We start from the raw sequence: 15,100 nt of genomic DNA on the forward strand, positions 1-15,100 counted from the left end.
ATAAAGTCTGTTCAACCAAAAAATAATAATAATAATGCAAGAAATGCATTTAGAAGGCAGGCTGTACAGTGGGAATAGGAACCATTTTCGACCATTTTCCCAACACCAAGTTTGTCAATCTATGTAGGCATTATCCATACTGATTTTTTTTCAAAAAAGAAAAGAAAAGGAAAGAGAAGAAGCAGAAGCTAACCTGAAAACGCTTTCTAATGTAGTTTACCCAAAAAATATCACGAATTTCATCTAAAATAAGCAAGAACACGAGTATAAACACTAGCTTAAAACCTACCACTACTACCATAAAACTAAACAAACAAACCAAGAGGGGACTATTATAACAAACCCTAGCCATGATTTTCAAAATACCTCAAAGCTGACAAAATCTAACAAATGCATGGCTTACTCCACTGCAACCTGCAGACAAAACACTGCCAATGAAAGAGCAAGTAAAGTGCAAACCTTCAGCTTTTAGCCCCTCTTCTCCGCTTCTTTCCACTCTTCGCACCAGTTTCTTGCCCCTTCGATGCATCTGGTGACTTCCCCTTTGCGCTTTTTGGCGTTTTCGCTGTCTCGGGCGACTTTTCCTTTTCCTCAGTTTCTTTCGCCTTTGCTGAACCAGCTTTCACCTTGCCAGAACCATTAGCATTAGATTTGTTGCCACTTTTGGAGGCTTTACCCTTGGATTTGCTGGCAGTTTTCGGAGTGTCTTTGGTGGTTGCTTTTGGGGTGTCTTTGGTGGCAGCTTTTGGGCTATCCAACTTGAACTTGATGCCGGTCTTCGGTGTGCCACCATCAACATCCGTGGATTTGCCAGCTGATTTGGAGGCATCAACAACAGATTTACCGCTACTTTTTTGAGAATTATCCTTGGATTTAGCACTGGACTTGGAGGTGTTATCCTTTGATTTTCCATCAACTTGAGTGTCATCCTTGGATTTACGACCAGATTTTGTAGCATCTCCTTTTGATTTTCTGGAGGAAGCTTCTCCACCTCTGGCAACCATTTGCAAATTCAGTGTCAACATTTTATTTTCAAGAATTAACACAAATATTACACCAAGAAATGACTGTAGGAAAGTTACAAACCGTGAACCCTCCCTCTTTCCTTGCTTAGCTGATGGTTCGGGGTTTGTTTTTGCTTTCTTCTTTTTGTGCCTGGTAGCAGAAAAGTAGATCATCAGCAAGAGAAATCCAGGGATATCTAAAGAACTGACAACCTAATTTTATAACTACCCATAAAAAAAAAATGATGACAGAAAAAGAAAGAAATCACTACACCTATGAAAAGTTTTTAAGACATTAAAATTTTATCCATGACAAGGATAGAAAAATATATATATGATGCAACGACAACAATGCATTCAGGAAAGTCAAAACTCAATGAACCAGTTCAAGAAATGAAAGCAGCTAAAAATTCAAATGAAAAAAAAAAAAAAAAAAAAAAACATAGAGGAAGAGGACCAAACTATCATCATTCCAGGCATTCCAAACTCAACAATTCTGAAATGCACATAGGCCTCTCGCGCCCCATGTAAACAAATCAAATGAACATAATAAAGAAAAGAAAAGAAACCAAAAGAAAATGATATCAAATGCCACTGTTATCTGTTATCATCACTAACAGAAATTTAAGCAATCACATATTTGGCCAATCTAAAACCTTTGGGAGATACTGTCCTACACCGCACAATCACCAGCACCAGAAATGTTTCACAAAGCCACTTCACAGTTTAAAAGCCAAATAAAAGTTCACTAACCAGAACAGGTTTCATCCAAACAATTATAACTTCTCTACAACTATCTTTCCCATGCTAACCACCCAAACCATAACTAAAAGAAATACTTGTAAGAAAAAATATAGACAACCTAATATTCAGGGACAAATATGAGTACTAGATGCAACTTGCCTATTTTATCCTTGTTTCTAAACAAAGTTACCATCTATTAAATAAAATTAATGAGCAATGTGAAAATCAGTCAATATTCTAAAACTATATCAAAGTACTTATTGGTCAGCTACATTAATCTATTATCTGTCATTTTTCGTATGTAGCAGATCCCATTTCAATTACATTGCAAGCCATTACAGCACATAAACTTGTATATTCAGTAACCCAAGTGTACTGACAACAGCAATTTCATGAAAAGAAGAAAACTGTAAACAGTGTTAAGCATGAGGTACAAGAAAAAGAAGTAACAATATGCAATTGAAATCCTAATTAGTCATCCAAGGCAAAACTTTAAAAAGAAAACGAAAACAAAAATAGACAACTACTGGTTCCTTAACACATAAACAGAAAGAAAACATTAAAAACAGACAATTTATGGTTTAAATAAAGGAAAAAGTGACTACATGGGCAGAAACTAGTAGACCTCCAAAAGCTCATACGGATTGTTCTCATAGAGCCAAAAAAAAAATCCTGAAATTTAAACTGATCTTACTAAGAAGACAATTTCTCAACAATATATTACAGCACGAAACAGACTACACATAACATCAGCCAACTTTAATTGTTAAAAGCAAAAAATATTTCAATTATTGCACATTGAATTTATCATGCAAGATGTGACTTCACAATATTCGTGCAACACTTGCGCAGATTGAATGTTTTGCCTTTTTTGCCAGCAGAAAATCAACTCTGAAATTTTATTCCATTATTCAAATATTCTGCCTTGATACATTATTCAAATGTTTAAGGGAACTTGGAGAAGTTGTCTCCAAACTGGATTTTGCAAACTTGAAATTAGCAAATCGTACCCAAGGAAGTATTATACAGCTTTAAACCATTTATGAGTATACAAATTTATATTCTTTACGGATCAATCAAACAAATGCAATCTGGAGCTTTTACATTAATTTCCTTTTATGTTATAAGCGTATACAACAACACAATAGAATAAACATACAACACAAATGCCCAACTACATTCTCAAGAGCACAAGAAGCATAATTATGGCAGCTAGTATCCTGAAGAAGAAAATCCTAGAAGCATCTCCCCTTCTAGATTTTCCCCAGCCATGCATTCCCTGCCCGCTCGGCTCGGCTTGGCTTGAATTTCCCCGCCCCGATGAGGAAGTGGGGGCAAGGACAGGTTTTTCTCCCCCCAACCCGTTCTATCCCACCCCCGCCTTCATTATATTTATTGAATATATTTATATAAATAATTCAATTTTTCAATATAACAAAATTAAAACACTAAAATATTACACTCAACATTCAATTTCACTCATTTATTTCTTATCTTCCATCTTTTAGCCCTCATTAACTATAAACACCTATCCGTAATATATTATATTCTCTCTAATTTTTATTAGTATCCCCATTTTTAAAGTTACAATATTAATCCACCTCCCCGATTCGCCCCTCTCCCGATATGATACGAAACAGGCACACTCACACAATAATGCTAGGGTTTCAGTTAGTGAAAATGAAGGTATACATATTCTAAAACATTAAGAGCAACAAAGGCATGTAACCTATGCGATCCATTATCAAATGCACACTAACTTAAAAGTTCCTAGGTGAGGACGTGGCGGCAAGCAATCATTGAAAAAAATTAGAGACTACCGTTCTGTGTTTGGTTATTTATTACCCGCTAATAAGCAACATAATTTGAAAGCCCCTTAATGAATTAATTGCATTTATGGTATTAATGAAGTACAAAAATAGAGCACAATCTAACAGCCAATTTGCAATCAAATATGAATTTTATACCAAATGCATGTGCGGCTTCAGGATACAGAAAGAACAGAAATGTTTTTAGTAAATTTTAACCAACAAACCACTGTCCCCATTCACAACTTCACCTTGACCAATATCGAAGCACTATTCATAACTTCAGATGAGGAACATTTCATGATACAATCCAATTTTTTTTTCTTTTTCATGGCTTTTAAACAATACCTCTCAGTAAAATGAAAAATAGCTAACCATTGTGGCAGGAAACTAAAAAATTGCTGAGCAACAAGGCAGCAAACAGCCTGCCTGCAATGCTGAAGATGACGACCATTGTGGGCAACTTATTCAAGCATAAGACCTCACTCAGCTTCCAAGTCCTTGGCAATGAAATCCATTCCGCACAAAAACAAAAGACTACTATATGCAATCTCACCACTACAAACTGGAGGTCATAAATACGAGGCTTACAATTTCTTCTTGACCACATAACTACCACATGGTCCTCTCTCTTCATTTTAGAGAGACTAGTCTCCTCTAATGCTCTTCTCCCAAACCTCCAATAAGGTTTCCGTATGTCATTAAAGAACAAAAATGAGAATCTCAAATGACAGTTTCCCTATATCATTACCAAGCATTGCCCTGGAATAGAAATAAATCTTCTTCTTCTCATCCACTTTCTGCCCCTATCAACTTAGAATATATCTTGTATAAAAAAAAATTCAACTATTGATAGATCCTGGGTTTTAAAAGGTAGAGACATTATAAATATATTGCGTTGATTTAAAAATCAATTTTTTGTTCTTTTGTTTTTCTTTGATTCGAAAATTGAATGTGTTTTTATGATTACAAAACATTGACCTGAATGTACATAGGCAAATGCGTGATCGTCGTTAGAACCAGCTCATATCAGAATTTCTTTTGTAAAAAAACTAGTTATAACAACTGGTTGAACTGCACGAACCCAAAAACAGCAGGTTTCCCAACAGAGCCCTAAAGGTACACGTCTGAACCTGATTAATATTCTATAACTGAAATGTCAGTTAGCTCAAACAAGAAGCTAAAAATTTGTCTTAAAGTTGTATTAATCAATTGGCAATTGGCATTGACATGAAATACAAAGGCTACTTTTCATCAGAAAATAGCATGTGGAAAAATAAGAAAATGGAAAAAGTTGCATCCAGATTTCTGACTTCACTAACATCCATCCAGCTATTAAATTTTCAGTTATTTGGTTTTGGAATATCTCAAGTTCAAAGAATAATGCGACATCTTCTGAACTAAAAAATTTACAATCAACGAAAAGCAACACATACATGTCAGAGGAAGGATCAGGACTTTGGCATTCAGTTGCTTGTTCCTGCCAACAAAAATATCATCCTTAATACAGAACAAAGGGAAAAAGTATAAGAACCAAAATATGAATCAGCCCATTACCCACCCCATCTGACTCAGAGTTACCACTGACTAACTCCCATCTTTCATTTCTAAGATTTAATATCTCTTCATCACCATCTGTATATGAGACCTGTTCAAGAACAGAAAGAATAACTAATTAGGAACAATCAACTCCACATGAATAACATTGGCATATAAAGCACAGCACATGCAAGTAAAACCTACATAGTAATCATGCACAAAATTGGAACCTAGTATATACAAGCAAACTAACCTTATGTTTCTTTTTTACAGGATCAAAATCATCAATAACACCTTCATAGAACCTGCAATTAACAAAGGAATTATAAACAATGCAAGTTCGTCTTGAATTGTTAATGAGATAACTACACAAAAATATAGTGGTGCAGCCATAGGTTTTCAAAACATGAATTACAATAATTCAAATAGAGAACCTCATAAATTAAGCCCATACTCCCAAACGCAGCAGGGGTAATATCTCAAATAGATAACAAACGAGCAGTGCAAAATAATACAGCCAAGCTCAGATATTTTGAGAGCAACCAATTAACAAAACTAAATTCAACTATCATTAAGTAACAATCAACAATTAGAAATAATAGAATTTAAATTCAAACAAAGGGAGAATAAGTGACTCGAACGGGAAGAAACCAGCAATTGTAGAGGGGAGGGATAAATGTCAGCAACAGAAACAGTAGGAGAGAAGAAAAGGGAGGGTCAGCAGCAACAGTAACAAAGGTGAAGGAGAATAAAAACAGTAAAAGAGACAGACAGCAATGGAGGGAAAAAGTGAGAAGGATAACACCAGTGGCAGAAAACAAGGACGGAAGATCAAAGGACAACTGGAGTAGCAGCAGAGAAACAGCCAAATCAGAAGAAGAAGAGAGACAGATCCAGAGAAAGAAGAAACCAGCAGAGAATAAGAAGAAAATATAGGAAAAGAAGGAAATGCTGAAAAGAACCTGCAGAGATGCAGCAGCAAAAAGGTAGAGATGCAGAGACAAGATGGAAAAAGAGAGGGAAAGGAGAGAACCAGCAGTCAGGAATTTTTTGTCTTCAGTTATGAACAAAACCCTTTTATCATTTCAGGGACAGTAAATTGAAGACAAAAAAATTCCAAAACCTCACCAAAGTAAAATAATTCCACTAGCTTAGGTGTAACCAATCCAGAGAGTGACCTATCCAGAGAGTGATAAGCCAAAACATAATCCCTAACTCCACTAGCTTAGGTGTAACCGATCCAGAGAGTGACCTATCCAGAGAGTGATAAGCCAAAACATAATCCCTAATTCCACTAGCGTAGGTGTAACCGATCCAGAGAGTGATAGGCCAAAACATAATCCCATTAAATTTACTCCACACCAAATATAATAAACAACTGAATAAAAGAAACTAAATACTAAACTACCCCAAAACTTCATCAAAGTAAAATAAGAAATAACAATGAGATTATCACATGCTTTATTACCAACTAATGCGACACTTAAAAATACACCAACAATATCCAAATATAGGGTCTATAGCATACCACTTTGAACCATGGTACAATTAGTTTCTACTTCGGGTTTTATAGTGAAAGCGGAAAAATCACATCATCAAAATATCATTCTCATTAAGTCACAATGAAATGCAAAATTAACTCCAAATTTAAGGTCTAATAGCATACCCCTTTAAACCATGGGCCAAACACTTTATTTTTTGTGTTTTATAGTGAAAGCAGGAATAATGCATTGTGACCACATTATTCTCATTAAAGTCATAAAGATATGCAATAATTACTACCAATTCTTATTTTATTCATCAGAGCTCATCCTAATCTCTGTCGGGATTACTGCCTTAGCCCTGTCCTATCATGTGTGTATAATGGAGTTGGTCATTTATTGACGGATTTTTCGGGATTTCTCTTTCTTTGGAAGAAAAAGATTGATTACTTGGAAAAATATTCGACCTCAGGAAGCCCAGTCAAACACTGAAAGGATCACAATTAAGGTGTGTATGGTGTAACTTTAATGATGATGAAGGTCTTACTCTTTTCACAAAGAAAGCCATATAGCATGTGAAAAGTAAAATAAACAATGCTTAGGATCACAAATGATTTTACAGATATATATACAAAACAACTAAATTTTCTTATACAAACATGCTCTAGGATAATTCTATGGAGAGACATGTAAAATGGGCTTTTCGGTGATTGTGCAGACAGATATATAAGAACTCCATAATACCTACTACATCACCACATCATTAAGCTGAACTGGGGTTAAAATGTTGTTACTAGTAATTTTTTATAATTAAAAATAAAATTAGGGATGTGTCAAAACTGGAAGTTTGACAACACCACACAGCCACTAAAAGGCAAAATTACAACATAAAAGACAATGTATCATGCTTAAGACCAAAAAATAAAAATAAAAAAAATAGAAAAAGTAAAAGGAGATTCTTCAGCTAAAAGGTAAGGACTTCCTTCAGCTAGTACTTATCAGTGACCAATATAATTATAAAACCTAATGGAAGCACTTACATTTCATCTTCTGGCCACCAAACCTTAACCTTTTTACCGATTAGGTTACCGTCATACTCTATAGTATCAGATGCCTGACATGAAACAATAAACAACTTATTAGAATTGGTTCAAAAAGTACAAATGATAACAGAAATCAATTCAATAATTACACAAAAGACATAACTGCACCATTGCTCGCCCATGCAACAAAAGAACTTACATAGCTAAAATGTAAAGGCAAACAGAGTCAAAGTCATCACAGCTCTTCAGTTATTCTTTCTACATTTTTTTTAAAAGTTGTGCCGCTCTTTTACAGACGAAAGGAAGAAGGGAACAAAGTACCACAAAAAGAAAGTAAAAATCAAGATGATGTTGAATATGAAATGACTGAACTGAATAAAACAAAATGCATTTTACAAGTGGGTGCACCATATGGTAGGCACTTGGCTATTGCATGCATTAAATTTAATGTAATATAAACTAAAAATCAAACTATGCTGACCAATAGAAAATTTAACCACATCAATGGGGTTGAGAAAACTTACTTTCTCTTTCCCTGGCGTACGCTTTCTCTTGGAACTCGTCTTGGTGGTTTCCTCTATGCGGCCTTCATCTTTATCTAATTTTGAGGCAAGTTTTGGGGAAGAAACTGCTTCCTACAAAATGCATAAGAATATTTTTTTTAGATACTTGGTCAATGAAGACTCAGGCACAAATAGAACTGCACAATGCCAAAGCACATCAAAAAGTACTTTGTCATCATCATCGGTGGGTGATTTTGTTAAATCCTTCACCAAAGTAGCTTTTCCACGTCCACGTCCTCGCCCTCGCCCTCCCCCACGCCTTTTCCCATCTTCCTTCTTCTTTGATGAGGGCCCATCCACTATGTCATCTTTTGCATCTACCTTCCTAACACAATCTTTCAATGGTTTTTCCTCTGAATCACTTGTCCCACCTTCACTCTTTGATTTATCCGTCGGAGCCGGAGTCTTCTCCTCAGTACTCCCAGCAAGAGCCTTCTTTCCTGAGCGTCTTTGGGGCTTCACTTCCAAATCACTTGTACCATCAGATGCTTTCTTAGAAACAACATTGGCAGATAGTGCAATGTCTTGAACCAAATTGTCTCTCTTCTTTGGTCGTCCAGCCTTCTTCAGACGACCCTCATCAGGAACACTCCCACTTGGGGATGGGGAAGCAACATTCATTGACTCACTCTCTATTGCTTTTGGTGAGGAAAGCTTAACATTCTCTTTGTCATTTTCTGAAGTCACAGCCACCTCAACAGACGGCTCCTCAGAAGGTGAACCAGGGACTTCCTTGCTATGACTTGTTTGACGGTCTGCCATTCTTTCAGATACTTTATCGCTCTCAACTCTAGAGGAGTCAGAAGGTTCTGTTGAATTGATTAAAGAGTTTAATTTCTGTCCTCTTTTCTTGGATGTTTGTTCGGGCTTAGACTCTGATTTTTCTATCTTCCCACTGTCTGAATCATCAGGTTCAGCATTGCTTGTTACAATAGTATCAACTGACTGATCAACCTGGTGAGCATGCTCTTGCTTCTTTGAAGACTCTGGATCTGCCAATCTGTCTTCATTCCCAGTTTCTGCAACACCATTACTCATCACTGACTTTGGAGATCCGTCCACAGCAGGATGATCTTCTTCAGGACGAGTCTCTGTCACACTTTCTTTTGTCATCTGATCCTAGAATAATGACATCCAGACAATTAGTTGCAGGTTAAGGTTGGTCCATCATTTTATGAATTAACTCACAATTAGATATACAAATCAAAAAGTAATATAAACTATCAGGACATGCCTGGGTTGCCCCATCGGAAGATGCCACAGTCAACTTGTTCTCATCAGCCTGACGCAATTAGTACAAGAAACGACAATTTCATAAGTAAAAACAGAACAAATAACAACTAGAAGTTAAAATGGATGAAGCCTAGAACTATAAATTACAGAAAACAGATATAAATTGATGACATGCCTGAGCTGCCCCCTCTGAAGATGCCCTAGCCAACTTGCTCACCTCAGTCTGAAGAAAAACAATACGGCACAATGAATACCAAATCATGATTACATCTATGCTCACATATGCGCACACACAAAAAAATCCTTTTCTGACGTAATGACAATTTCAATAAACAAATATTAGCATCAATGAAGACATTTACTATAAGTAGACAACATTATTTTGAAATGAAGGAGATCAATCTGACATTCCTAGTGGATGAAGATTCCTGAATTGGTTGCTGGACAGTGAAGAACAATATTAGCAATCCAACATAACATTTATTTCCCATGGTTGATGATACAGCTACAGGTTATATAAGCCATTCAGATTCTCACGTCAAAACAAGCAAACAAGGCAACTAGAAAGCAACGCAACAATGGTGCAGGCAAATTCTGATGTTATAGGCAATGTTACATGGACTCCTCTAAATTTGTGAAATAACCTTGTAGGACACTCAACGCTTTAGTAAGGGTATAGGATATGTGTATGAGATGTTTGGCTAGACATGCACTGACTAAGTATGCCTAAGTAATTGACTTTACAACTATGCACAAGAAACCCATTTTATGTGTAAAATGCTCTAATATTAGTTTGTAGACAACATTTTACCTTTCAAAATTAAAAGTTCAAAAAAATTACGAAACCTTGCCATGCCGTAGACTCCTAGGCCTTGTTTGGTTTGTGTTTTGAAATATTATTTCAAAAATAATTTTCTAGAGAGAGTTTAGAAAATTTGAAAATTTGTTTGGTTGTATATTTTGAAAATAGTTCTAGAGTTTTGGAGTTTGGGATGATTTGATATTTTTTTGTAGTTGAATAGAAAGATGTGAGAGAAAAAGTGATTGTGAAGGAGAGGAGAGAGAAAAAATGATTGATTGATGTGTAGTAGAGAGAAAAGTGATTTTGGATTTTTTTTTTTTTTTTTTGGGGGGGGTAATTTTCAACCAAACATATTTTTGGAATTTTTTCTCCAAAAACATGTTTTGAGAGACAAACCAAACATGCCCCTAGTGTCGTTGGACATGAGAATCAGATGAATCCAACACTTCTACAAATACCCGCGCACCCAAAACCCACCCAGGTCCATAGGTTATAGGTAAAAGGTGGCAGTGAGATTATAAACTAGAGATGGGTGTGTAGGTGCAGGTCATATAATTGCACAACAGTTGCTACTACAACACTCTGGTTAAGCAGGATTGCTCATGCTAGAGGCAGGGGCAGGAATGCAGACCGGGCAGCAGTGGTGGCAGAAGCCTAGTAGGAATGTCAGCATTAACCTTGTATTATCATAATTAAATACGAAAATACTATCATAGAAATTGTGTTACCTATGTGCCATCCATCAATTACTTTTGGGTATTAGAACAAGGATATTACTGGAAAAGAAAACATTGGCAATGGTAGCAGCATTATCAGGTTCTTATCAGACTTACTATTAGAAAAATTGGGCAAATTAAGCTCTGCCATTAGGCCCATCAAAAGTTTATAAGCAGCAGCTTATTCAAACAATATTTAACTCCAGCCTCTATCCCCCTCGCACTTCTTAAGAGTAATAAATAAAAGAATATTATGTTGAAAATATAAGTGAGCATACCAACTGTTCTCCACAAGCATTGTCATCATTATCTCCAACAGCACCATTTGTTCCATCACATATAGATGAAATTACTTTGATATAATCATCTGAAGAAAGTCCCAAAGATTTCATAGCTTGCATCAGGTAAGGTTTGACCTTTATAGCACAGTTTTTAAATACTTTCTCCCCCAATTTCCGAGCAATTGGCAAAACCTCCTGAAAATAGAAAAACCACAAAGAAAATCATTAAAAAAAAAACAAAAAAACAAAAAACAAAATAAAACAGTAACAAAAACACAGTAATCCATTAGTCAATAATATTGACCTGATTGTCCTTTTTCACACTAGCTAGGATGGGAGAGATTAGCTCAAATGAAATATCTTCGCTTTCTTCCAGTACAAGAGACATAATTGTGACCATGGAGGAAAATACATTCTCTGGGTGATAATCCCTGAAAGTTCAACAAAAGCAATATCAGATGCTGAAAAGCAAAACATGTACAATTCATCATAGTAGGACTTTTTGTAGGCGATTTAAGTTAGGAAAGTAACCTTATCAGCTAATCAATTAAGTTGCTTACAGATTATTTATACCTAAAGAAAAATATATGAATGAATAAAATTAAAAAAAAAACTCAAGTAAAAAATTTCTATAAAGAACAAACCTATCAAAAAGTATAGAACCTGCAATGGTGAATAGAAGGCAGTAATTTCAAAAATGGGGAATCCAAAATTTACAACTTTGCAACAATTTTGGCACCAACTCATGCAAAATGAACTGGCACTACAGCCTAAATTGTTTTCATATAACACAAACACATGTTCAAAGAAAAGTCACCCCTAGCTGGGGAGACCACCACCTTCTGTTGATATACATAAATATACACATCCCACAGGTTGTAAATTACGACCTATAACCAAAAATGATGACTGCTAAATTAAATGTGAGCCAAGAATGACCAATGAGAAGCAAAAGAAAACACATCAATCTGGTTTGGCTTTATTGTTTTAGGTTTTGTACCAGAATAATATATTATACAATTATATTCGATTTAAATATGAAAATTCAATTTCGGAAGATAAAGTGGATATTAGCTCATACCTTATAGCTTTTAGAAAGTGGTGAAACATCTCAACAATCAGACCATCACATTCCAGATCCAACATCACCACACATGACCTGACCTTGGCTACAGTTTCAAGAATCAAGGTCCTCTTACTATATGATCTACTGGACTTGTCAGATAAATTTTCAAAGGATGATACAATCAACCGAAAGACATCCTGTGTACACATAAAGTGGAAACTTATGAGGACAAAAAAAAATGATGACAAAATATATCAATAAAATAACAAAAATCCAGTACCTTCATCTGATCATCATCATACGGAGCATCTGGTGCAGTAATTCTTGTTATCTCACTGATGCAGGAGGCAACTGCAACTTTCACATCTACATCAGGATGCCTTAAAAGTTCATCTGCAACCAATGCCTTCATAGATGGAGAAAGTGCAGTTTGCATTGATTTTGATGGTGACTGCTCCACCCTTGACAGAAAATTCTCAACTTGCTGAAAAGCAGAACAAAAGAAGAAGATTATACGAAAGAATTTACAAGCAAATCAACCAAGTAACTCTTAGGCACTCCACAATGACTCTCTCCCACAATTCATTGTATAACTCATCAATTAATGCCGATATAGCTATTGTAATTCTTAAAAGTTTCCTCTTTTCTATCATTTTGCCTTTTTTAAAACAAGTCCCTTTTTTTTTACTTGGCTTCTGTCACATTATTCCACCACCAAATATCTTTACAACACCACCTTTTTTATAGAAGTTTTTCCAGGAAACTTCTACTCATTGAAGTTTTGTTTCCCTTAATTCTGAAACACAACAATAGACTTGCATTTGCAAATATAGGGATTGTTTGGGATGTTCTAAATAAGTACACTTTTTTACTTTTTATGAAATATGAGTTGAGTTTGAAATGATATGGTAGAGAGGTGATATGACTTAAATAAGATTATGTGACTTAAATAGGCCAGTGACTTTTTAGCTTTTTAGAAGATGCCAAACTTAGCCATAGTATAGGAAAAATCTTCTCTTTGATAGTTGCAATAAGGGGTAAAGGACATAACCGTAGATAGAGACTTAGATAAATGTTTGCTCTCCATATAGTAGTACATCACGGTAGCATCCTAGTAAAAGATAGCCACTTAATACCGCCCACTCATGCAGAATCACATGGTTTGCCTAGGCAAGTGCCTAGATAAGCACCAACACAAAAAGAAGGTACCCCTTGGACGGCGTTCAAAGCCCGGGTTTCAAGCCAGTATCCTAGCTGTCTCAGTCAGGGTTACCTAGCCATTATAGACATTCAATCACCAAGTGCCCAGACAGCAGCCCATTGTTACACACGGCATATTAATTGAAAAAATCAAGTTCCATAAAATATATTTATATATATATATATTATTTGTCTTACACATTGATTCCACAAGATTCTGGCCAAGGAATGAAACATGCAACAAATAAACACACAGCCTATTAATAGAAAAACTAGTCAATCTACAAAATTTTCCACATTGCATCCTAGTCACAGAGATAAAGTTTTAATCTATGGTAGACCAAATGGCACAAATAAATAAAATAAAGAGCCCTAATTAAGGGATAAATTTTACAAACTAGACCCAAATGCCATAAAAAAAAACATGCAGTACAGCAACCCCCCCCCCCCCAAAAAAAAAAAAAAAAATCCAAAACCCAGATACAAGCATGAAGTGCTGAAAAATTATAGATAACTAAAAACCCTAGAATCAAAGCCAAGAAGCAACTCAACAAATCAAAACCCAGATAAATTAGGGCATACATCAAGCAGAGGAAGGAGTTCATCGACCGAAGACGGAGGTTGAAGGAGCCTATTCCCAGCTTCTTCCAGCTGCTCCTCGAACTCTCTCTCCCCAGACGCCATGCTCTTCTCTTCTCTTTGTCTCTCTGGATTCCCCCAAAATCCCTCGATTTCAACTCAAATTTCACACCATTAAAACCCTAGAAACCATACAAACATTTTATAAAAAAAACAAATCCAAACGATTATACAGTCTAGAACACGAACGAACAGAGATTATGAGAAATTTTCTTTTTTAGACAGACAAAATTAAAATTTTTTATTAAAAAAAAAGTATATTTAAAGAGAGAAATCTAATCTGAGAAAAAAAATTTGTGGGTATTTTTCAGAGAGAGAGGAAAAAAGGGTGGGAACGAGTATTTTTATCAGCTATTGTTTTATAATTTATTTTTTGTTTTCTATTTTTGTGGTTAGTCTCTGTTCTGGGAATTTTATTTATTGACATTGAAGAGCGGCCTCGGAATCCGCGGTGGTATTGGATTTGAATTTAATTTGGAGTTTGGGGTCCGCCAATTGGATTCCTAGCTGTTGGGTCGTCGGAGCTCCACGTGGCTCTTCTCCGCACTTTTGAGTCAGTTGTGTCTGAGGCCAGCTGGGCTTGTGTTGGCCCCTCTCTCAAATTTATAAAATTAAGATAAATTATAAACATACTCCCTCTAAAGTTTATTTAAATTATAAATTATTTTTTATAATTTTAAAAGTTGGATTATGCCTTAAAGATTTTTAATTTTATAATAAATATATTTTTTATTAATAAATTATTAAGTTAATTAATAGTTTTTAATAATGTTAAAATTTTATTTTAATTAATAATTCAGATAATTTTATTATTCTATAGGTAAATAGTTAGAAATTTTTTTTTTTTAATTAATTCTGTTAAATAAAATTTTTTGACAGGGAGATATTTGTAATTTTTTAAATTACAAAAGACAATTTGTATTTTAAATGAATCTCATGAAATGTATTTAGGGTTGGTTTGGAAAGTGAGTTGACTTTTTG

The 15,100-nt window shown here is 35.2% G+C and overlaps 1 protein-coding gene across 3 annotated transcripts; it reads right to left on the reverse strand.

The window, feature by feature from the left end:
- Positions 1-189: 189 nt before the first annotated feature.
- Positions 190-14,573, reverse strand: LOC114295323 (sister chromatid cohesion protein PDS5 homolog C). 3 transcript variants are annotated; one of them, XM_082901386.1, is made up of 15 exons: positions 14,063-14,573; positions 12,561-12,764; positions 12,296-12,477; positions 11,519-11,645; positions 11,212-11,409; positions 9,591-9,638; positions 9,417-9,464; positions 8,351-9,295; positions 8,144-8,254; positions 7,617-7,690; positions 5,349-5,400; positions 5,118-5,204; positions 4,993-5,036; positions 1,087-1,155; positions 190-993 (listed from the first exon to the last, which is right to left on the reverse strand). In XM_082901386.1, the coding sequence occupies exons 1-15, from the start codon at positions 14,162-14,164 to the stop codon at positions 462-464; spliced, it is 2,823 nt and encodes a 940-aa protein (XP_082757512.1). In that variant the 5' UTR covers positions 14,165-14,573; the 3' UTR covers positions 190-461. The 3 variants fall into 3 exon arrangements, with proteins under 3 accessions (XP_082757512.1, XP_082757511.1, XP_082757513.1); XM_082901385.1 differs by having other exon boundaries at positions 8,351-9,301; XM_082901387.1 differs by having other exon boundaries at positions 8,351-9,301; positions 12,561-13,553; positions 14,063-14,541.
- Between the last annotated feature and the right edge of the window lie 527 nt (positions 14,574-15,100).

Source organism: Camellia sinensis, chromosome 13 (assembly GCF_055761805.1).
Source record: "Camellia sinensis isolate YWXY chromosome 13, ASM5576180v1, whole genome shotgun sequence".
Classification (NCBI taxonomy): domain Eukaryota; kingdom Viridiplantae; phylum Streptophyta; class Magnoliopsida; order Ericales; family Theaceae; genus Camellia; species Camellia sinensis.

What these genes read in the sequence shown, in the direction of transcription:
- LOC114295323 (XM_082901385.1), bottom strand. Translation starts at nt 14,164, where the DNA reads ATGGCGTCTGGGGAGAGAGAGTTCGAGGAGCAGCTGGAAGAAGCTGGG. An exon ending in CCACCGATGATGATGACAAA is followed by an intron (nt 8,255 to 8,350) that starts GTACTTTTTGAT and finishes TGCATTTTGTAG; the next exon opens with GAAGCAGTTTCTTCCCCAAA. An exon ending in GTACGCCAGGGAAAGAGAAA is followed by an intron (nt 7,691 to 8,143) that starts GTAAGTTTTCTC and finishes GTTTCATGTCAG; the next exon opens with GCATCTGATACTATAGAGTA.